We start from the raw sequence: 22349 nt of genomic DNA on the forward strand, positions 1-22349 counted from the left end.
CTACTGTGACCAGTGTGGCTCCTTTTCCTGTATGCTCTGTGCCCTGCTGACAAGCCAAAAGATGTTGCAAGGGAGGATAGGTGGGAAACCATAGACCTGTCAAGTTTGTTTGTTTTTAAAGACATATGAAATTGGATTCTTTACCTTTCTCCTAAAATCCTAATTTAAAAAAAAATCAGCCTCTTCTTCTAAAGAACCATCAGTGTGACTAACTTTGAGGAGATACAGATTTCATTCTATCCTGGTAAAAATTATTCCTCTTTATCCTTGGAATGAAAGAGCGGTGGCTGGATATAATCTCCAGGTTAAAATAAGGTGTAACTCCAATACAGAGTTACAGAAAGGAACCATCAACCGTGTGATGTGACCTGCCCATCCCTCGTAAATGAGAATGGGAAACTCTGAGTTAGTTTGACATGTCTTGCACCAAGCTCTTGCTTCCTGCTTTTTTTTTTTTTTTTTTTTTTTTTTTTTTTTTTTTTTTTGTGAATGACTTTTTCCCTCTCAGTTTTCATTTCTGCTTTGGCCAGAAAGAAAGCCATGTAAGTTGACAACTGATACAGAGGCACAACTGAAATTATTCTTAAATTTTTTATTAATGTAATAAGTAGACATTTTTATCATGGTGCCTCCCTAATGTGATATTTGTTGGTGATTTTTAGCAAAGGTTAACTACTAGGGGAAAGGAACTATTGGTCTGTAGCTTTCCTCCTTGCCCTAGTCCTGGATTTATTCCTGTTCTTGGTATTTCAAAGGAGGAGGTTCAATAGCCTCTTCCAGTGCTTTACACCTCTTTAGGTGTGTCTTAATGACAAGTGGGTATTACTATGCATATCTTTACAGAGAACCAGGAGGGCCTGAGAAACCCAGACTACCCCATTCTACAGCTAGCAATCTGTCACATTTTAAGGCTCAAGGCTTGTCCTCACCTTCCACTCCCAATAGGAAATAATGTTTCTGCCCTTAGTCATTTTACACAAGAAGGGTGTGCTTTCCTTCTCCCCAAACAGAAAGGCTTCTTTGTATTTCTACAACTAAAACTGGGAAAAAAGACAATCAGTATGCTTTTAGTGTCTGTTAACTTTAAGAACACTGAAAAGCAAAGATTGCTTTACTATTATTTTGTATTATTTACTGTCTTACCCCAGGGTATACACACTGGTAATCTCCAACTAGATAAATAAAACCGTATGTGGTGGGTTTTTTTAGGGAATCCTAGCAAGTTTCATATTTTCTTCCAAGGGAGCATAGAACTAACTGTAGGAAGTATGAGGATTGTTTTGGATTCCTCTAGTGAAATATTTAAAGATGGGGGAGAGTGGACAATACAGCAACAGAAGATGATTCTTTGTGTCAGAATAAACCTGGTTTCAGATAGCTTAAACCAGTTGTGGGTCCTAGTTTGGGAGTTTTTGTGTAATTTATTCCATGTTATTTATTTGGGCTTGCCGTGTGTTCTGTGGTTAGGAGGCTGCAAGTCCTTCATCTTCCTGATGGCATTTCTGGTCTTAAGTCAACTGTTCTGTCTTTGACCCTCTCCAGCCTCTCTGCCCTGTAGCTCTCCCCACAAAAATGCATGATACCATGACTTTAAGTGTGGGATGGGGTATATAGTGTAGCAAAGCAAAGAAATAATATAGTTATCTTGAGTCCTGAGACATTTGTTTAGGGGAAAGTGTGATTGAGAATAAGGGTAAAGGTTGGGGGAGGGGAGGGGAGTTCTAATTGACTCAAAACTGAAACTTTTTTTGCAGAAATTAAGTGGGATGTTTTTCATTCTAGAATAAAAGTATGTGAATTCCTTCTGCTGCTCTTGTTTAAGCTAAAAGTAGTGTTTACTTGAAAAGGCTCTCTTTGATTTTATCAGAAAATGTGGGGATGTCAGGAAAGTGGCTTCCTGAATGTTGGGGCAGGGTAATTGTCCTCAAAAGCATGATGACTAATACATGGAAAGGAAGACCTTGTACAGTTTAAAAGATGGACTTTAAAGGGTTGGTGTTTTTTTGCAAGGTGTTTTGTTTTTTAAGCTACAAAATCCTCATTGAGTTTGTTTCGGGATGGAAGTGAGGATTTGTATGTGACTGTCAGCTGTTAACTTTAAGTCTGTCTACAGCAGTAAATGAAGACGACAATGTATATATGTGATATAGTGAAACAAAAAAGACAATTCTGGTATTCATAACATGAAACAAAGGGGTTTTATCCTTTCTGTGTCTGTGATTTAAAACTCCATGCCCATGCTCTGACTTTTGTATTTCAACCTGAATTTAAAAATGTAATAAATAAGATTTTTTTAAAGAAAGCATAATATAGTGTGTCTTGGCAAGGACATGATATATACATATGAAAGCAGAATATGCAAAGTTGTTACTAAGGTCCTTGGTGCTCACTGTAAAATCACAGACAGAGAATTGGTCAGGGGTCGTGAATACACTGGTACCACTTAAAGCTCAGTGATACTATCAGAAGTCAAGTCCTTAAGTATTGTATAAGAGTTTACTCTTAAGTCAGCTTAGATGAGAGCCCTCTCTCCCTGCTCCCTTTTCCCCTCCCAAAAGGTGAGCATAAATAGAATTTGGTTTGATGCCAGGGAAGGTAAAATGATCAGAGAGTAGGACTTTGATCCTTTCCGATCCCAGGAATACAATGTTTGTGATATATATATGGTACAGCTAACCTATCTAGATAATGTGAATATGCTAAACTTCCTAATTGCAGAATATTCACTATCAAGCCTGAAGTTACCGGTTCATGCAGAATTAAGCTTCAGCTGTTAATTGTTTTGAAGCCGCTGTAAATTACTGCTTTTTCCCCCTTTTCCTCCCTTCCCCCTTTTTTGAATGGGCGGGAATGCCTGTTAAGATTAAAATTAGATATGTTGGATGATACTCTCGACGTGTTCAGTGTGGAAAACAAAACAAGTACATGCTTTAGAGGCAACAACAATGAAATCCTTTTGAAATGTGTATTAATATCATTTAATAAAATAACTAGTTCTGAAGGTTTGACATTTTTCTTTGAGATTTGGGGCTTTGACCAAGGGCTCCTGGCTTCTGTGGTGAGTGCAACTAGAACGGAACTTCTCCGGAAGCTGAAACTGCTGCTTTGCGGAGCGGGCCTATGGTTGGAAAATTTAAATTTTCTACGGCAAAGACCCTACTACATGACTGTCCAGGGCTGAAGGTGAAACCAACAACAGGATGCAGAAAGAAAGCCTGGATAGATCTCTGAAGATCTGATTGTATTGGCTTTTTGATCTAAGTGCGAGAGGTATCAAGGGGACCATGTGTGTGCCTGCATATTTCTGAGGCACACAGATACCACAGACCACCCTTGTCCCTTCTTTGTGACCTTGCCTCTCTTCCAGCCGTTCTTCCTTTTTTCTTTTTTATCTTTGTCCCCAATACTATGTTTTTGTTCTCCAGTTTAATAAAGTATGGTTTCCTTTGTTGTGTGGTTGGCTTCCCCCCACACACACACATTGATCTCATCCAGGTGTCCCCTTTGACTTGAGCATTCAGTGTTCCTGAAGGCAATTTGAGCCTCTCAGATCTCCATGACCTTGTGGGTTTTCTGTTTGATCCTTTGTGTAACTCACTTTTGGAAAGGGATGGTGGGTGGGGTGAAATCATGTTCAAGGAGTGGTTGATAATGAAGCGGGATAATACTGTATGGATAATTATTTGTGTATGCCTTCAAAAAGTTGTACAATTGCCAGCAAAGAAGCATTTTTAAAGCAAGCATAGAAGGGGCGCCTGGGTGACTCGGTTAAGTGTCTAACTCTTGATTTTGGCTCAGGTCATGATCTTCAGGGTTTTGAGATTGAGCCGCACATTGGGATCCACACTGGATGTAGAGCCTGCTTAAGATTCTCTGCCCACCTCCCTCAAAAAAAAAAAAAATTAAAAGCACGCATAGAGTTGGCAGGGGCGGTGGTAGTAAGAGGTTCCTTCTGGTCAATTCTTTGCCCATATCAAACCGTCTTGCTGTATGTTGGCAATCTGTCATACATAAGCCACACTTAACCCCTCTCTTGCCCCATCCCTTTTTCATACTCCAGTGAGGTTTAATAAATGGAATGTTGGTGTTAAGGGATAAAGAAAGAGTCACCACATCTAGAGCCCACCTGGGTCAGTGGCAGGGTAGAAGGCTTTAAATAGCAGCCTTCGTTACATGAAGCTACATGCGTGTGTCACCAGACACTTAGGAAATAGCCTAGGAACACACCCAATATATAGGGTGTACAATTGTACTGGCTGCTTCTGGAATCTGGCTCACCCTTTTTCTTGTCCCCACTTGGAACCTTGACTTGCCCAACTGATTTCTTTCTCCATCTCCAAGGAAGCCACAGCTTTTAGACTTCTATAGTGGTCTTTCTGGGCGTGTTGAAAATGCCTAATTTCATCCCCCTAAATTGTCTTATTTAAGCCAATCTTACATAAGAGGGATGAGTTACCCCACATGTATGTAGACAGTAATAAACACCATCCAAATGGGTGTTGGGGTATTGGGGCGTTTCTCATACTTGCTTATGAGTAACTGTATAGACGAGTCCCATCCCCTGCTGTTCACAATTGCTGAGTAATAATTCATTAAGGCTTCATAGACAAAGCCACAAGAGATTCACCTGCAAGTGAGATAGCAGCTCTTAAGTAAACATCCTGTTCTCCCTTCCCCCTTGTACAAGTAAGGAGAAGCACACACTCTTTAAAGGAAAGGAGCAAAGTGCTAATTACATCTGGCTCATAGGGGGAGAGGAAAACATTTTATGCTTAGGAGTCTGCAGGAAAGCCGGTAAGAAGCCTGGGATCTATTTAGGAATTGATACTGCAATTACTTTATGGCACTTTATCGTATACCTTTATTTCTTTTTTCTCTCTCCCTTTGTTCATACTGTAACAAGAGTCAAAAGTTGAAAATACAGATGTGGGTGGAGGGACTAGTGAGCAGTGGCCAACAGAAAACACAAGTGCAGGCTGCGGGTTTCTGTTTGATTCAAAAGTGTCCTGGCTAAACCAGTCGGCCCTGGGTCTGTTGGGGTCATAGCAAATTCGATGTTCCAGCAACTTTACTTCCTCATCCCCACTCTGTCCCCTTTATTTTTATGAATTACGCAAATCCTTTGCTGCATAATTTGTGGGGAGAAGGAGCTCAGAGAACTTGAAACATTCTACATTTTCCTAGCTGTATTTTGGTTGCAGTGGGTAGAAAGAAACGAGATGCAGCATCCAGTTCCTTGTTTCTTCCCTGGCTAGGAATCCTTTACACTTAAGATCCTCTATCTTCCAGATAGCCAGTCATTGTCATGGGCACTAGAAATTAGTAAAGTATTAATCTGAAACTTTGATTATTGGGTAATGGGCCTTAGTTGTACATTGCCTTATACAGGTGTATCTAAGACCTTTCACATTACTATGTGCTTGCCTTTTTATCTCATCAACCTAAGCTGACATCCCTGCACTGGCGCCAGACAAATAGAGTTGTCTTGGAGAAAGGAAGGTGTAGTAGAGATTCTAGGTAAGCCAAAGGCTCATCCCTGTGCCTTGGTAGGAAGCTTCCCCCTCCTTTTTTATCAGCAAATGTGGCTGGACTTACTGTTTTTGGCATCTTAAAGCAAAGTTAAAAGCTTGGCCCCATCCTACATCTCCTCACTAAGGAATTTGTGTGTGGGGGGCGGTTGTTTTTTGCTTTTAAATAAATCTAACCTCTCTACACCACCTACTGCACTTTTAGCCACTTGGCTAGTTCTCTGGGCTTCAAAAGTATTTAGTGACAATGACATAAACCTTTCTTTATATATTCGACTCTCTTACATTTCTTTTTTTCTTTTTCTTTTTTTTTTTTTTTTTACACCTCTGGTATCTTTTCTACTTCCTGGGTGCAGGGAAATTTTGTGAAGAGCTAAGATAGACTTGGAGGTATGTCCCGATGACAAGAGGAATTGGACTTTACCTTCAATGGAGAGTATTCTTACATATAGTTTAGGAATACAAAAATAATACTTGTTCAACCAAAGCTTTAGCTAATTTGTGATGCTGATTCTAAGAGTAAAGCTGAGAATTTTTAAAAATGTGACCAGTGGTCTTGGATACCCTTAACTGAGGATTGCCTTTTCTCTGGACTCTGAAATCTGCTGGCATTATTTTCTCATACTTAATTTTCCTTAACTTTGATTAGAGAAAATCTAGTTAGATGCTTTTCTTGGCTTATCTTCTCCCTGTATATTTAAGGCCTCTTTGGCCCTCCAAGTGATGTACCCTGCAGAAAAAGAGCTCTGCGATGCATTAGGACTATTCCAGTTGCTGAAAGGTGGCATGGCATAACGCAGGTTTTGGATTCAGATGGGCTAGAGCTAGGGCTAGGATTTGACTTCTCTGAGGATCATTTTCCATGTTTTAAAGGGAGCATAGGAGGAGATATTGTCAGGGTTGTTCTTGAAATCAAATATGATAGGTGTAGCACTTGGCACATAGTAGGTGTTCAGTGATATTCTGGGTGGAAGGTAAGAGCAATTTTAGGGATAGACATTTCCCAGACAGACTAATGGGTTAAAATTCCTGAGGCTGACACATGGTAGTCCGTGAGAAGTCAGAAATTGTAAAAGAACTGGTGATTAATGAATAGGCTGTAGCTAGCTTGCTATTCCTTGATGGCTGGCTGGCTTGTTGCTACAAGAAGAATAAAATAACTCCTAACATTCCTTCCTCCACTGCAACACAAGTTACATAGGTGATGATGTTAGTCATTGATTGATGGGCATCCTATGAGCCCTCAGTTCAGGACATTGCACACAGTAAGTCAGTACATGTTTGAGGGATGAGTACAGGGAGCTGCCATGATTGTGTAGCCTATTTATTCTACCATCTTTCTACTATCCTAAACGAGGACAATGATTAAAGAATGTATGTGTTAGTAAATGTATCCTTTGGAGTTTTAGGTCAATACAGTTATTGATACATTCTTAATTCAATAATTATTGAGAACCTATCACTTTGTTACCTGCAATATAACATTCCCATTCTTTTGGGTGCAAAGCCATCGGAAAAGTTCTGCCTGTTGTTACACTTTCTGAATGTCATTTTAAACCCTGTCTGCCTTTTTCCAACCCTCCAGACCACCCCTCCCACACACAAGTAATCTTCCTCTTCCACAGTCTTGTCTATTTCTTTTTGTATTACAGGGTGTCAGCAGATGGAACCAGATCCAGAGTGGTGCCTGTGATTCAAGTCAACTGCTGCCTTCACCAGAAAGAACCTCTGGCCTCTGGAAGCCTATATTAAACAGCTTTCTCTGACAGCTCTTCCTCCACAATCCTTGATTCTATCAGCACTGGAAACTTGAGAACCATCTCTAACCATCCCCACCCCCAGGTGAGGGGATCAAGGGGAGTTATTGAGAACATTACAGCTGCCCCCCAAGTCCATTTCCCCTCCTACTTTACCACAAATGTGACCGTGTTTCAGTTATTACTTTGCAAAATAAATCAAACATGCCTAGTCCTCTGTCCTAGATATTGCAGGGAGTGGGAAGAGAAGAGATCAAGGAAGTGGAGAGCTAGGATGGAAATGAGAGGCAAGGTCTTGTGCAGGAAACAGACAGCTGAGGTTCTGGGGTCAGGCATCTCTTTCTGAAGTGATGGGGAGTACATTGGAAATCAACCCTACTGTTAGAGAAAGCATGGTGTGATAGAAGGGTGTACGAATTGGATTCAAAATCTTGAACCAGCACTTACTCTTTGACCTTAAGTCACTTATCTTCTCTGACCTTAAAGTCTCCCATCTGTAAGATTAAGAGGTCTTTAAGGTCCCTCATAAACACTAGGACTGTGAAGAGATTCCAACAAGTGCCCCCCGCAGATTCTCTGCTCCAGCCCCAAAGTCGTTGAATTCATTTATTCTAATTGCTTGTCACCATTGTGGTGAGGCACGGTTTCCATAAAATTAACCTCAGCAGTTGGAAGTTTTATTATTATTCCCATTTTATAGATGAGGAAATTGAAGCTCAGAATAAATTATATAATCCACCCAAAATTCCACAGTGAATGGCAGACAGATCTAAGATTTAGAGTGTCAGGTTCCAAGGACTATGCTCTTACCTCTTTTCTACCTGCCAGCAAAGACTATGTAAAAACCTATGGTTAAAAGGAAATGACTAGCTCCTCTTTCCCGTCCGTTTTTCTCCCACTCTCATTTCTCAGGCGTTTTCCTGCCCCTGTCCTCAAAGTTGCAGAATACGTTATTGCTACTTTGGGCTGGGATTTCAGGTTTCGGGATTGCGGGTGTGTGTAACAGTTTAGGTCTTCCGCTCACCCGGAACCACCCGCACCGCGGCCCGCGCTGTGTGGGGCGTACCTCTGCGGATCTCCTGAAGGCGGGCCCAGCCTAGAGTGGCAGCCTCAGGAGCCCATAGGCATGGGTGGTGTTGGGCCAGCAGCCAATGAGGAATCCTGTGAAGGAGAAACGGCGACGATTTGTTTAAGGATGTAGGCACCGATCTGAAGGAACATGGGGTTGTATCGCAGGTGGCGGCAGCTCCGGCTCCCGGTCTTGCAGATCTGCGGGCTACACACGGTGCGTGAGGTACCCAAAAGTTATGAACCGCTCGGATCCAGCCCAGCTGTGGGCTGAGATGTAGGCTCTCAGCCCAGCCGGACACCCCTACCCCTGGGCGGGCTTCCCAAGTCCTTAGGTGCAGCCATCTTTTCCCTAGGGTCAACGGGTGGAGGAACAAGGGCTCCCAGCCCTGTGTCGCCCAGTCCTCTTTCAGACGAGGGATCGGGACCAAGACCACTTCCATGCCCTCATCTCCCACCAGCCCCAAGCCCAAAGAGGAATGATGGACCCTGTTACCTCCTAGCATCTTTCCCTCCAGGCACCGGTGCCGAACCCTCCACACTGGTTGGCAGAGCGGCTTGGCCTTTTTGAGGAGCTATGGACTGCCCAGGTGAAGAGGTTAGCGAGCAGGACACAGAAAGAACGGCAGACAATTAAGATAACCCTCCCTGGAGGCCAAAAGGTGGACGCTGTGGCATGGAACACGACTCCTTACCAACTAGCCCAGCAGATGAGGTACCAGACCCACCAGGAGTATCCTGTCTCTGTACTTCGCAGGACTTGAGCGGGGAATGAAAATTCTGCTTGTTTCTCTTCCATTCTTCTCAAGATCGCCTTTTCCTGAGGATTCATTTTTATCTGCATTAGTTTCAGAGTGCCTACCCTTCATTTATTATCCATCAGGAAAAGCAATTATAGATTTTGTTGCTCTGGTTACACCTTTCCCCATTTGCAAATTTGGAGTTTTGAGAGATTAGTCCCTCTCTTCCCCTGTGGATTGTAACCATGTCTTTTTCTTTATCCTCGCCCCTCCTTCCACCAAGTTCAACAGTGGCAGATACTGCAGTGGCTGCTCAAGTGAATGGAGAGCTTTATGATCTGGAGCGACCCTTGGAGACAGATTCTGACCTCAAATTTCTGACATTTAGTTCTGCAGAGGGCAAAGCAGTAAGTTTCTTTGTTTTTGGGAATGCCATAATAACCAAACTAAGGGATATGTGTATATTTTAAAGATTTTATTTATTTGACAGCATGCACAAGCAGGGCATAGGGAGAGGCAGGCTCCCCGCTGAGCAGGAAGCCTGATGCAGGACTTGATCCCAGGACCCTGGGATCATGACCTTAGCCGAAGGCAGATGCTTAACTGAGCCACTCAAGCGCCCCAATATGTATTTTTTAATTTAAAGGTGTACTTACTTATTTTAAAAAGAGAAAGAGATGTAGGGGGTGTACAGAGGGGCAGAGGGAGAGAGAATCCCAAGCAGTCTCTGCACAGAGCACAGAGTCTGACACAGGGCTCCATTTCAGGACCCTGAGATCACAACCTGAACCCAAACCAAGAATAGGACACTTAACAAACTGCATCACTCAGGAGTACCTAAACTAAGTGATATTTAAGTAGACCTATTTCTAGTATTTCTTTTGCCTCAGTTTCTCCGTTTGCAATTAGGAGGGAGACATACCACAGATAGCTTGTCTTGACTAGCCCTGCCTAAGCTAGAAACTTATGAGGGACGCCTGGGTGGCTCAGTCAGTTAAGTGTCTGCCTTCAGCTCAAGTCATGATCCCGGGGTCCTGGGATTGAGGCCTCAAGTCAGGCTCCGTGCTCAGCAGGGAGCCTACTCTCCCCTTCCCCACTCCGCCTGCTTCTGCTCACGCTCTCTCTCTGTCAAATAAAAAAGTAAAATCTTAAAAAACAGCTTATGATGAAAGTTTTCAGACTGGGTCTATTAAGTAGACATCATTTGTGCTAGTAGAGAGGAGGGATCATAAGCTGAAAATAGAAGGATATAATGCCAGTTCAGTCCCTTTGATTTTATAGGCATAAACATTATTAGTTATCTGTAGCATATATTTTTTAATTCTAACTTGGCTTCCGCCGCTGACCTCCTTCCCACTTTGTCTTCTTCGGGTCAGCTTAGGTAATATGGACCTCATCTATTAGGATCCAGAAAAATGGAATTTTGTCACCTACAAGTGGTGACAAACAATAGAAAAGGGGTTGCATCACACTAGATTCCTGGGATAGAAAAAAATAGAACTCAAAGACCAAACAGAGCCCTTAGGAACTACTATCTTAAGAAGGTAGTTTACTCTGAAGCCCTAAAGGGGGTTGTTATAGGACCAACAAAAGAAGATTGGGCTTGTGCTTCTGAGCTCCAGGACTGGGAAGCACCAAGGAGTGGCGCTGAGGGTTACTCTCATCTGTGCATTGCCTCTACTGGCTTTTCGTTCTCTTTTCTTTTCAGTTTTTTTGTTTCTTTTTATTATTTAGCGTTCACCCCAAGGTCAGGTTCCCCATTTTCTGGTAGTTTTCTGTAGAAGAGCCATACTGATTTCACACCAGCTTCTCTGAGGGCTTGAAGGAGGAGGGTATGAATTCCTTCCTTGTGAACCCAGGTGTTCTGGCACTCCAGCACCCACGTCCTTGGGGCAGCAGCTGAACAACTCCTTGGTGCTGTCCTCTGCCGAGGTCCAAGTACAGAATGTGGCTTCTACCATGATTTCTTCCTGGGAAAGGAGCGGTGAGTAGTGCAAGAAAAGAGAATGATTCTGGGGTGGTTTCTCTTTTAGATATTTAACTGTGTTTTATTTCATTTTTCAACTTTTTAGAGTATAATTGATAAAGTAATATATTTAAAGTGTATAGTGCTCACTTTGATAGCACCTATACTAGAGTGTGCAATGTGAGGGGAGCCTGGCTGGCTCAGTCAGAAGAGCATGTGACTTCATTTTGGGGTTGTGAGTTCAAGCCCCATGTTGGGTGTAGAAATGACATAAACAAACCAACAAACAAAATTTTAAATATAAGAAAGTGTACAACCTGATAATTTGATGTTTGTATACATTGTGAAAGGATTCTCACAATTGGTTTGATTAAGTGTGTGTATGTATAAATGCTTAAGGTTTACTCTTATAAATTTTAATATATAAACAAAACAGAATTATCAATTATAGTCACCATACTATACATTAACTCCTCAAACCTGATTCATTTTATAACTGAGTGTGTACCCTTTCACAAGGGTGGTTTCTGCCTCCTTTTTTCTGGGGTGTCAGGCATGTTCAGTTTGGAGGAGAAAGTTTGGGGAAGGGCTTCTAAAGGCCTCAGCTGTGACATTGGTGCCATTTTCTCCACTGGTCTGTGCCTTTCTTTTCCTGTCTAGTTCTGCTTGAAATTCTCTAGTCTTTATGAATTCTTTAATTTTACTTCATCCTTCATTACTGTGGCTCCATTTTTGTCCATTCATATTGCCTGCGTCCAGCTTTTAATTTCATACATAGAGCTTTTGCTCCTGCTGGAAAATTTATACCTGATTTCCTAATTATGTTTTCTCTCAGTTTGTCTCTCTTTGCCAATAATTCTGAATGTCTCTGGAGAGCAGGATTTCACCTCCGATCAGCAGGTTTGGCACCAGGTGATGCTTCTCAGCAGATGCAGGCCAACCAACTATCTTCTTTTCAGGACAGTCCGGGGCTCAGAGCTGCCTGCTCTGGAGCAGATTTGCCAAGAACTTGTAGCTGCTGCTCAACCCTTCCGGAGGTTAGAGGTGTCCCAGGATCAGCTTCGCCAGCTATTCAAGGTAAGGTGGAGGGGCACACATTTAGGAGGAAGATCCAGAAGCATGAGGGAAGGGGTAGCTCTCTTCCAGGACATCTTTATGGGAATAAAGACTTATCCTCACTCTCTTTCCAGGATAACCCCTTTAAGCTTCGCCTGATTGAAGAGAAAGTGACAGGTCCCACAGCAACAGTATATGGGTGAGAGTTGTCAAAATGGACAGAAAGAGGGAGAGGCGGGATGCACCAAAGAAGCCCAGAGATGGGATGAGGGAAAGAAGGTAGAAAGTAATCTGTTCCTCCAGAAAAGGAATAGGAACAAGAAATAATTTTATCTCCCATTGTTCTTGCTCCCTCTGTAGAATAGTTCTTTACTTTCTTTCCTGTCTACTGAAAGCCATGAGAGGGAGAAGACTAGAAGCTCAAGAATTTGAGAACCACTAAGTGGCCTCTTCTTTCTCCCAGGTGTGGCATGCTGGTTGATCTTTGCCGGGGCCCCCACCTTCGGCATACTGGACAGATTGGAGGACTGAAGCTGCTAACGGTCAGTTGTGAGGGCAGGGTTAGGTTGAGACTCCTGTGTTCACTGGGATAAGCAGAGGAATAGGGAAGATAATCTCTTAGCCCCTCTCTTCATTCGTACCTTCTGCAAACTCCCAGTCTGATGGCAGATGCTGGGCACCCTGCCGGGGCCCAGAAGCCAATTCACATTCTGTAGTTGGACCTCAGTGGTAGGGAGATAGAGAGGGAATATGTGAACAAGTTGGACAAGGTCATGTAGGGGAGGCTTCTGTGGAGAGAGGGTATATACAACACCATTTGAAAGGTGCAGGGAGTATACCGTAAGTCAAAGGCATGCTTTTTATGAAAATACTGTTCCTGGGTCAGGTGAGTTATTTATTAGGTGGAATGGGAATTGGGAGCAAGGGGAGAGGCAGGTATATACAGCCAAAAGCCCTGGACTGAAAACCTAGCCATCTGTGCTTAGTCCTAGCTCTCCCACCAGTGAAGTATATGGCCTTGGGTGAATCTCCTTACTCATTTTCCCCATCTCAAAATAAAGTTATTGTTATTCTTTTCCTGCCAATAAATCCACATCACTGAGACAGAGTCAGCTAACACAGGAGAAAGTATGAGGAAAAACTAAAAGTGCTATAAAACACAGGCAATTTCTTATTAAATTGTTCAAGAAAAGAGCAAGCAGAGGCATTTGAATTTCATGTGGCTAAGAAGAGTAGGACATAGTGTGGGAGATTGATAAGTGGATGGATAGATGGACATTTGACCAGAGCTTAGGGTTACTCCCATGAGCAGTCATTGATTAGAAGTTGGGGGATGGAGGAGCATCTCTAAGGCTATAAACATGGCAGGGAGTCTGGGGGGATAGTAGTCTGGTGAAGGCAATGGGAAACGGAGTGAACACTGAGACGGGACAATTGTGCTTAAGCTCAGTATCAGATTAGCATCATTGAAGGAGAGCTTAGGTGCCTGCAGTCCCCCCCCACCATCTTCCCTTTGACTCCCTGTGTCCTCTCATAGAACTCCTCATCCCTGTGGAGGTCTTCGGGTACCCCAGAGACACTGCAACGGGTGTCAGGGATCTCCTTTCCCACAGTAGAGGAGCTGAGGGCCTGGGAAGAATGGAAGGGGGAAGCGGAGTTACGGGACCACCGGCGCATTGGGAAGGTACAGAGATTGGGAGAAGGGGAGTTGGTGTGAGGGAATCTGATGGCAAAGTTGGGAGCAGATTCCAAATCCAAGAGATTGAGCAGCTCCATCAGTTTCTTCCAAAGTCCTCACTTTCTCCCTTGAGTGACACCGCCATTCCTGCGCACAGGCACAGGAGCTCTTCTTCTTTCATGAACTGAGCCCCGGGAGCTGCTTCTTCCTGCCTCGAGGGACAAGGGTGTATAATGCACTGGTGGCTTTTATCAGGGTAAGGGGGACCCACGTCGAGAGGAAGGAAGTCCAGGGAGGAAATTGGGGCCCAGAAGAGGCCAAGTGTTAAAAGAGCGAGATTAAACATAAACATTGTAAAGTGCAGGTGACCTTTAACAAGGTCCTAGGAATGTGTGGTCCACAGGATGGGAGTGCAGAAAGAGAATATGGTACTTAACAGATTGTGGCTAAGATCTCCGGAGAATCATATCCCTGCCACCCTGCCTCCTCCCCCAGTCACTCTGACCTGTGTCTATATCCTCCTCTGCAGGCCGAGTACACCCGCCGTGGTTTCTCAGAAGTGAAAACCCCCACACTGTTTTCGGCGAAACTCTGGGAACTGTCAGGACACTGGGAACATTATCAGGAAGATATGTTTGTCCTGCAGCCCCCAGGCTCTGACAGGCTTGCCAGCTCCCTGAGTGTCTGCTCTACCAGCCATTCCACAGACACGCTTGCCCTCAAGCCCATGAACTGCCCTGCACATTGGTGAGATAGGAGTCAGGAGGTCTAAGTCCTCCCAGGGCTGGGATAGGCAACCAAGTTGTCAAATATGAAGTAAGAGGAAGCACCTTGGCAGAGCCCTGGGACACCTGATTTGTGTTCTGAATCTGCTCTTCAGCTAACCATGTGGAGTTGGGAAAACCATCTTACCTCCCTAAGTCTTAGTCCCTTTGTGTAACATCTGGAGTTTGGAACTGCTGTCCAAAGTTCCTCTTTCACCTCAGTCGCTGTCACAGAATAGCAGCACAGTAAATGAGGTCTGCTACTGTTGTTTCTAAGAAATGAACTTTCAAACAGGTCAGGTTCAAACTGTGCTGAGTGGGGTTGACAGGACTCAGTGGGAGGGCATGCCAAGGCTGGAGAGGTGGTTCACTAAGGGGCAGAGAGAGGAAGCAAGCACATTACATAGAGGGGCGGTCTGCAGGGGCTACTTTTTCCTGTGGCCCTGACCCTCCCATACCCCATCTTTAGCCTGATGTTCGCTCACCGGCCCAGATCCTGGCGAGAGCTGCCTCTGCGACTGGCAGACTTTGGGGTCCTGCACCGGGCTGAGGCCTCTGGTAGTCTGGGGGGACTGACCCGGCTGCGGTGCTTCCAGCAGGATGATGCTCACATCTTCTGTGCACCAGATCAGGTGACCTTTCCCCAGCTCCACCAGAGCAGTTCTAAGCCACTTTCTGTGTTCCGTATGAACTGCCAACATTCCCAACTGCCAGTCGCCCTCTTCGTATACTACAACTCGGTTACATGGGAACCCTAACCATTCTCTATGTTTTTGCCTTGTGTTTCCTCCCCCAAACTCCCATCACTCCTGCACTCGGTAGTGTACAGCTCACCCACTGTTTTTTCTGCCTCCAGCTTGAAGAAGAGATCCAAGGCTGTCTTGATTTCCTGCGTTCTGTCTATGCTGTCCTTGGCTTCTCCTTCCGCCTGGCACTATCCACCCGGCCGTCTGGCTTCCTGGGAGAGTCTTGCCTTTGGGACCAGGCTGAGCAGGTAAGCAGGTGAAGAGGCAGATAAACCACTCTCTCATAGGGGTGGGGGAGATAGGAATCAGGGTCCTCCTTAGGGGCATATGCTAAGCAGGTCATTTGTTGGGGACTGGAAGGCTCTATTGCTCATAAACTCTAAGATGACACATTCCTCTCTTATCTCATTCCCTCTGAAAGGTCCTTCAACGGGCCCTGGAAGAATTTGGAGAACCCTGGGACCTCAAACCTGGAGATGGTGCATTTTATGGGCCTAAGGTATGTAGGGGACCCTGCTAAGAGTTTTATTTATTCATCTCTTGTTTTGTTTTATTTACATATTTAATAGGCACAAAGGAATATTTTTAAACTTGTCTAGGATATAAAGAAGAGCAGTATGTCTCCTGCCCACGTGGAGCTTATGATCTTGTGAAGGGTATGGGAGGTAAATAGGCATTTTGGGGCCACCGAATCCCCACTGTATAGGTATCAAGGAAGCATGTCACTCAGGAGGGTCAGGAAAGGCTTCTTGCAGGATAATAACCTGGAAGGTCATTATTGGCCAGGTACGGAGAAATTCCAGAGCAGGCTGAGGGCAGGGTAAAAACTTGCAGGGCAAGCTGGAAGAAGTTAGGGGGGAAAAGGACTGGAAAGTGTCTGCTGGGTTCAGTGAAAAGGCTGTTAGATGTTGAAGGACCATTTTTGGTAAAGTAAGCTGGAGTTGGGAGTCAGAGGTGAAAAATGAACTTAACTCTTTTGAGAATTTTGGCTCTTGAAAAAGCAAAGGAGAGTAGCCAAAGGGGCCTGGGTAGTCAAAAGAGATTTTGATAAAGGGAGAAATTTGAGAATGAAAGAGAATCTGTTTGGGTCTGAGAGAAGTAGAAGTTGTAGAGGGGTTTCAGTAGAGGGAATTTCCTGGTGAGGCTTGAGGAGTAGGATTGAGAGCCTTCAAGAGACCACCTTTGCCATTGTTCCGGAGGCAGGAAGAAAGGTGGGGGTACATGCAAGGAAGTCTAGGTGTGGTGACAGGAAATGGAGACATTTTTCCATCTCGTGACATCATATCCGATTTCACTGTGAGATAGGAGACAGGATCATTTGCTGAGATGGGAGTAGGGCAGAGGGGGAGTTGGCAGTGAGGGCAGTGACAATAGGAAGAAGAGAAAGCTTGAAAATCCTTGAGAACAGAACACAAAACTGACTTGGGCAGCAGAGGATTGCTAACAATAGCGAGGGCCCAGTTGAGGTTCAAAACAGGGACTAGCATGGTGGCAGCAGTCCCCATTTATGCATTTGTGTGGTATAGGACATGTTGGGCAGCTCTGAGGGGTTCTGTTGCAGGACCAAGGAGGTGGGAGGCAAGAGTGCCACCAGGTTGGGGTATTGCCATGGAGATGTGACAGGAGAACAATGGTAGAAGGGAACCAGGTTCCATCTGCATGGGGAAAGAAAGGTGGGTAGGGGCTGTGAATGGGAAGGAAAAAGAGGAGTTAAGGAATCTAGAAATTGAAGAGCCATTGGTAGGAATAATTGTCAGCCAAAAGACCAAAAGATAGTGATCAGAGTAGGGTGTGTGATGCACTATTGCAGAGGTGCAGCCATTCTGAGCAATGACAAGATGAAGGCTGTATCCATGCATGAGTGCACATGAAGATCTTTGAGATGACAAGCTTAAGGAATTCAGAGGCCAGGGTGTGGGTGGGTCATTCATGTCGGTGTTGATGTCCCTTAAAGTTCTGCCATTACTGAGTAGAAAGAGCCACCGCTGGAGTGCCCAATGAGTGACTTAGAGTATATTATAGCTGGGTGATAAGTCTCCCAAAACAGCCTGGGATGTGGGTAGGTAGAGGGTGGGTGGTACATTCAGTAGAGTGTATATGCTGCTTCTGGTTGCTCTTCTGTCCTCCCGTCTGTCTCTTCCAGATTGATGTGCACCTCCATGATGCCCTGGGCCGGCCTCATCAGTGTGGCACAATCCAGCTTGACTTCCAGCTGCCTCTGAGATTTGACCTCCAGTACAAGGGGTACAGAACCTTGCCCCATCTCCTTTTCCCTTGGCTGCCAACAGAATAGGTGGAAATCAATTTTCCCTTCTTTGTCCCCAAAAATGAAACCCCAATCCTCTACACCTTTGCTGGAGCTGAATGTTTCTTGGAAACCTGAATATTTCTTGGAAACCTTTTGGGTGCACATTTTGTGCACTTTCTTTATTCCATTCATCTCCCTTTTTCCCTCCAAGGCAGGCGGGAGTCCCCGAGCGTCCAGTCCTCATTCACCGAGCAGTGCTAGGTTCTGTGGAAAGGATGTTGGGAGTGCTGGCGGAAAGCTATGGGGGAAAATGGTGAGACCGCTGGCCCCAGATTTCTGTTAGTGCATGCTCCAGATCCTGGTCTCCTCAGACTCCCTCTTCCATTTTCCTCTCAAGTCGACTCTGTAGCCACACTCATGGTCAAAGCCGGAGTAAATAGTTTGCCTTCCTCTCCTCTCCACCAGGCCATTGTGGCTGTCGCCGTTCCAGGTAGTGGTCATCCCCGTGGGAGCTGAGCAAGAAGAATATGCCAGGGAGGTGAGGGGAAGCAGGGCTGTGTGCACAGGCGCTGAAGCAGGACTAGCTGTAGTCCAGGGCTGAGCAATGGGTAGGCCGGGGTCACACAGAATAGCACTTGGAGCCCAAGGCTGGGCTCAAATGGTTGCCAGCCTTTATGCTAGAAATTCCACATCTGAGAGATGCCTGTGGAGATGCGTGAAAATTAAACAAATTAACAAATGTTAAACTCTGACAGCAGAGTACTTGGCACAAAAGGGGCTTAGAGAAATGTTGGTTTTGCATTTGCTTTCTAGAGAGAAGTAAGAATATGGATGGTACCAGAGTCAAGTAGCTGGTTGGGTGGCTCTGTGGCTACAGCAGGCAGAATTGGGGAATTGGTGACAAGCTTGCCTCCAGAAGGAGGCAGACCAAACTACAGGGCTAGGGAGGGGCCTCGGTGTAGAGATGAACAAGGAGTGGTTGTCCACAGGAAATGAGAGGCTTGAGGCAGAGGACGGAGGAACAGATCCAGTGCATGGGGAAGATTGGTTTTAGACTATTCTAGCTCCTCAGCTTTCAGTTCCTGTCATCAAACCTCTGCCTCTCTGCCCCAGGCACAGCAGAGGCTACAGGCTGCAGGACTGGTTTGTGACCTGGATGCCGACTCAGGACTGACCCTCAGCCGGCGAGTCCGCCGGGCTCAGCTCGCCCACTACAACTTTCAGTTCGGTAAGAAACCAACAGCACATGCACTCGGAGCCCTGCATTCTCCTACTGGCCTCCTGCACTGCTCTTTCCTATTAAATTTGGTCATCTGCATATTTGGGTTAATTACTGAGCTGGATTCAGGACACCTGAGCCATTTGGACCCTAGGGTCCTTCACCCCCCTGGCAACCAGTTCTTATCCTCAGAAGAATTTTTCTTTTTTCCTACTACTGATTTATTCTTTGCATTTGTGCCAAGACATAGAGAATTATGTCACAGGCACGAAAAGCACTTTTTTACTAACACGTAGTATAGAATATTCTCAGCAGAACAAAAAATATATATAAAATCACAGACATTTAAAAAAAAAATCACAGACATTTGAGAAAACATTTGATGAGATTTAGGTTGTTACAACATATGGTAAATAGTGAGCACCTTCAAGACTAAGGCTGGGGTTTTTATGTAGCCAGCCAGTATTTGAATTTTACCTGCTGGGCCCATATTTTCAGACATCTCCACTAAAGTGCCCCCCCCCCTTTTTTAAGATCTTTTTTTATTAATTTATTCATGAGAGTCACAGAGAGAGAGAGGCAGAGACACAGGCAGAGGGAGAAGCAGGCTCCATGCAGGGAGCCCGATGTGGGACTCGATCCCGAGTCTCCAGGATCATGCCCCAGGCTGCAGGCGGCGCTAAACCACTGCGCCACTGGGGCTGCCCTAAAGTGCCCCTTAATCTTGAGCTGGGATAGTGTGAACCACATTGGCTCTGGGGATATTGCCCAAAGCTATCAGCATTTTGCTGCAAAAATAGCATTTCTTTTTAGACTCACATTTTATTCTTTTAATTTTTGTATTTTTTGCTGGTTATTCTTAATTATATACATAGTAACTTTAACATTAATCTATTTTTTTTAAGATTTTATTTATTCCTGAGAGATAGAGAGAGGCAGAGACACAGGCAGAGGGGGAAGCAGGCTCCATGCAGGGAGCCCGATGTGGGACTCCATCCCGTGTCTCCAGGACCACGCCCTTGGCTGAAGTCGGCGCTAAACCGCTGAGCCACCGGGACTGCCCCATTAATCTATTTTTTTAATTAAATTTAAAAAATTTTAATTGTAGTATAGTTGACACACAATGTTACATTAATTTCAGGTTTGCAGCATAATGATTTGATGCGTCTATACATTACTAGGTGCTCATCACAATAAACGTAGCTACCATCTATCTGCATATAATGTTATATTATTGACTATGCTATATGTTTCATCACTGTGGTTTACCTATTTTATAATTGGAAGTTTATATCTCTATTCCCCTTCACCTATTCTGCCCATGCTCCTACCCTGCTCCCCTCTGCCAACCATCACTTTTTTGGTTCTCTGTATTTATGAGACTGTTTCTGTTGGGAGAGTGTGTGTATGTATTCATTTGTTTTGTGTTTTAGATTCCATGTAAAAGTGAAATCATACAGGGTACCTGGCTGTATCCATGTGTCTGTTGATGGCCACTTGGGGTTGCTTCCATATATTGGCAATATATATTTTTAAGATTTGTTTATTCGCGAACCCTCCATCCTGTTTTCTGTAGTAGCTGCACCAGCTTGCATTCCCACCAACAAGGGTCCCTTTTCTCCCCATCCTTGCCAACACATGTTATTTCTTGTCTTCTTTATGACAGAGAGACAGAGAGAGAGAGAGGCAGTGGCGCAGGCAGGCAGAGACTCAGGCAGGCAGAGGGAGAAGCAGGCTTCCTGAGGGAGCCCAACATGGTACTCAACATGGGACTTGATCTTGGGTCTCCAGGATCACGCCCTGGGCTGAAGGCGGCACAAACCGCTGAGCCACCCGGGCTGCCCCTCTTGTCTTCTTGATACTAGCCATTCTGACTGTGAGGTGATAACTCATGTGGTTTTGATTTGCACTTCTGTGATAATTAGTGTTGTTAAGCATCTTTTTAAGTGCCTGGTGGCCATCTGTATGTCATCTTTGGAAAAATATCTATTTAGGCCCTCTGCCTATTTTCAACTATGACTGTTGGGGGTTTTTTGATGTTGAATTGTAGGAGTTCTTTACATATTTTGAATATTAACCTCTTACCAGATATATCATTTGCCAATATCTTCCTCCATTCAATAGGTTGCCTTTTCATTGTGTTGATAGTTTCCTTTGCTATGCAAAGCTTTTTTAGCTTGATGTGGTCTCAGTAATTTATTTTTGGTTTTATTTCTCTTGCCTGAGGAGACACATCCAGAATAAAGTTGCTAATGCCGGTGTCCAAGATATCACCACCTATGTTTTCTTCTAGGAGTTTTATGGTTTCAGGAAAACAGTTTTCATCCTAGCTTTTGATGTCTGTTAGGTTAATTAACCAAAGGAGCATTACAGAGAAAGGGACAGGACGAATTAATAAAGTGTTAATTAGTTAGCTTTGTTTATTCTACACCCAGAGGGAGTCAACCCTAAGGAATGATGAGAAAGACCTTGAGTAAAGTCAGGCCACCTTGTTCCTTTTTTCATTTCTCCACTCAGAGCTCTGTCTTGAAGACAAGGAACAGAAACGCCTCTTACTAAGGTTACTCAGTTCTCTCGTTTTATACTCTCACTCACCCAATGGCACTTAGAGCAAGTTGCCCCATTACCCCCTGGACTTGCCTTGTGCTTTGTGCCCCTACCACCTTCCCCTCTCTCTAATGTCCAAACATACAGTTTCTGAGTCTGCTTCTTGGTCTGTTTGTCTTTCTCTGGCTGACCCCACTATCTGTACTTTCTAGGCTCCTTACTGAAAGTGCTAAGGCATGTGGAGCATGTCTGGAACATTTCCTTATTTCATTAGGATGATCGGGGAACTGGAGAGCAGGAGGCATCTAAGTATCTCCTTTTCCTGAACTATATCTGGGCTGTGCTCTCACTCTTCCTAAAGATTCAGGTCTCTTGAATGTTTGCATATTCCATGTGGATAAGTGTACCCTGACAATCCCAAACCTCCCCTCTTCCTCCAGTGGTTGGCCAGAAAGAGCAGAGTAAGAAAACAGTGAACATTCGGACTCGAGATAACCGCCAGCTCGGGGAGCGGGACTTGACTGAGGCTGTGCAACGGCTGCTGGAGCTCCAGAACACCAGGGTCTCAGATGCTGAGGAAGTGTTCTGAGCTTTTGTATATGGATGTGGCAGGAGCCGCCCACCTCCCTCCATGCAGGAGAGCCTGACCTCACTGCCAGAATCTAGAGGCACCCCCCCCAACCCCCTCAGAATCATGTGGAGGCATGAGTTTGCTCTCCTGGAAAGTCATTTGATGTGGGGAATGCTGTAGCTGTTTGGATGTGGGGAGAGTGAAAGTATAAAGAATAAACTTGAAGCTCCCAGGTATGTGTCTTCATCTTCATCTCTGATTCCTGAGCAGAGGATAAAAGGGAGTTTAACTCTGCCTCTCTCTTTTGTCCCGGGGCCCTGGCGAAACAGAGAGGAGGTAGCCGTGGCCTCTCACCAGTATGGGGCTTTTGGGGTAGCTGTCCTGTCCCCCACCCTGGACTCCTTCGTACCCTGTTTCCTCAACCCCAGTCTAGCAGGTTGTACTGCTCCACAGCGGGCAGC

General features: G+C 44.7%; 1 protein-coding gene across 4 annotated transcripts; it reads left to right on the forward strand.

Moving 5' to 3' along the window:
- Window positions 1–8463: 8463 nt before the first annotated feature.
- On the forward strand, window positions 8464–22122 carry TARS2 (threonyl-tRNA synthetase 2, mitochondrial). 4 transcript variants are annotated; one of them, XM_055312372.1, is made up of 18 exons: window positions 8464–8570; window positions 8872–9068; window positions 9377–9500; window positions 10953–11077; window positions 12019–12136; window positions 12250–12314; window positions 12579–12657; window positions 13653–13799; window positions 13951–14049; window positions 14323–14540; window positions 15027–15189; window positions 15414–15551; window positions 15725–15802; window positions 17447–17547; window positions 17763–17864; window positions 18017–18089; window positions 18665–18779; window positions 21758–22122. In XM_055312372.1, exons 1-18 carry the CDS (start codon window positions 8505–8507, stop codon window positions 21904–21906), a joined length of 2157 nt encoding a protein of 718 aa, XP_055168347.1. In that variant the 5' UTR covers window positions 8464–8504; the 3' UTR covers window positions 21907–22122. The 4 variants fall into 4 exon arrangements, 3 of the variants coding, with proteins under 3 accessions (XP_055168347.1, XP_055168346.1, XP_055168348.1); XM_055312371.1 differs by having other exon boundaries at window positions 8475–8579; XR_008662715.1 differs by lacking the exon at window positions 21758–22122 and having other exon boundaries at window positions 8475–8579; window positions 17767–17864; window positions 18665–18726.
- The last annotated feature ends 227 nt before the right edge of the window (window positions 22123–22349 follow it).

The sequence above is a fragment of the Nyctereutes procyonoides genome, unplaced genomic scaffold (assembly GCF_905146905.1).
Source record: "Nyctereutes procyonoides isolate TBG_1078 unplaced genomic scaffold, NYPRO_anot_genome, whole genome shotgun sequence".
NCBI lineage: Eukaryota > Metazoa > Chordata > Mammalia > Carnivora > Canidae > Nyctereutes > Nyctereutes procyonoides.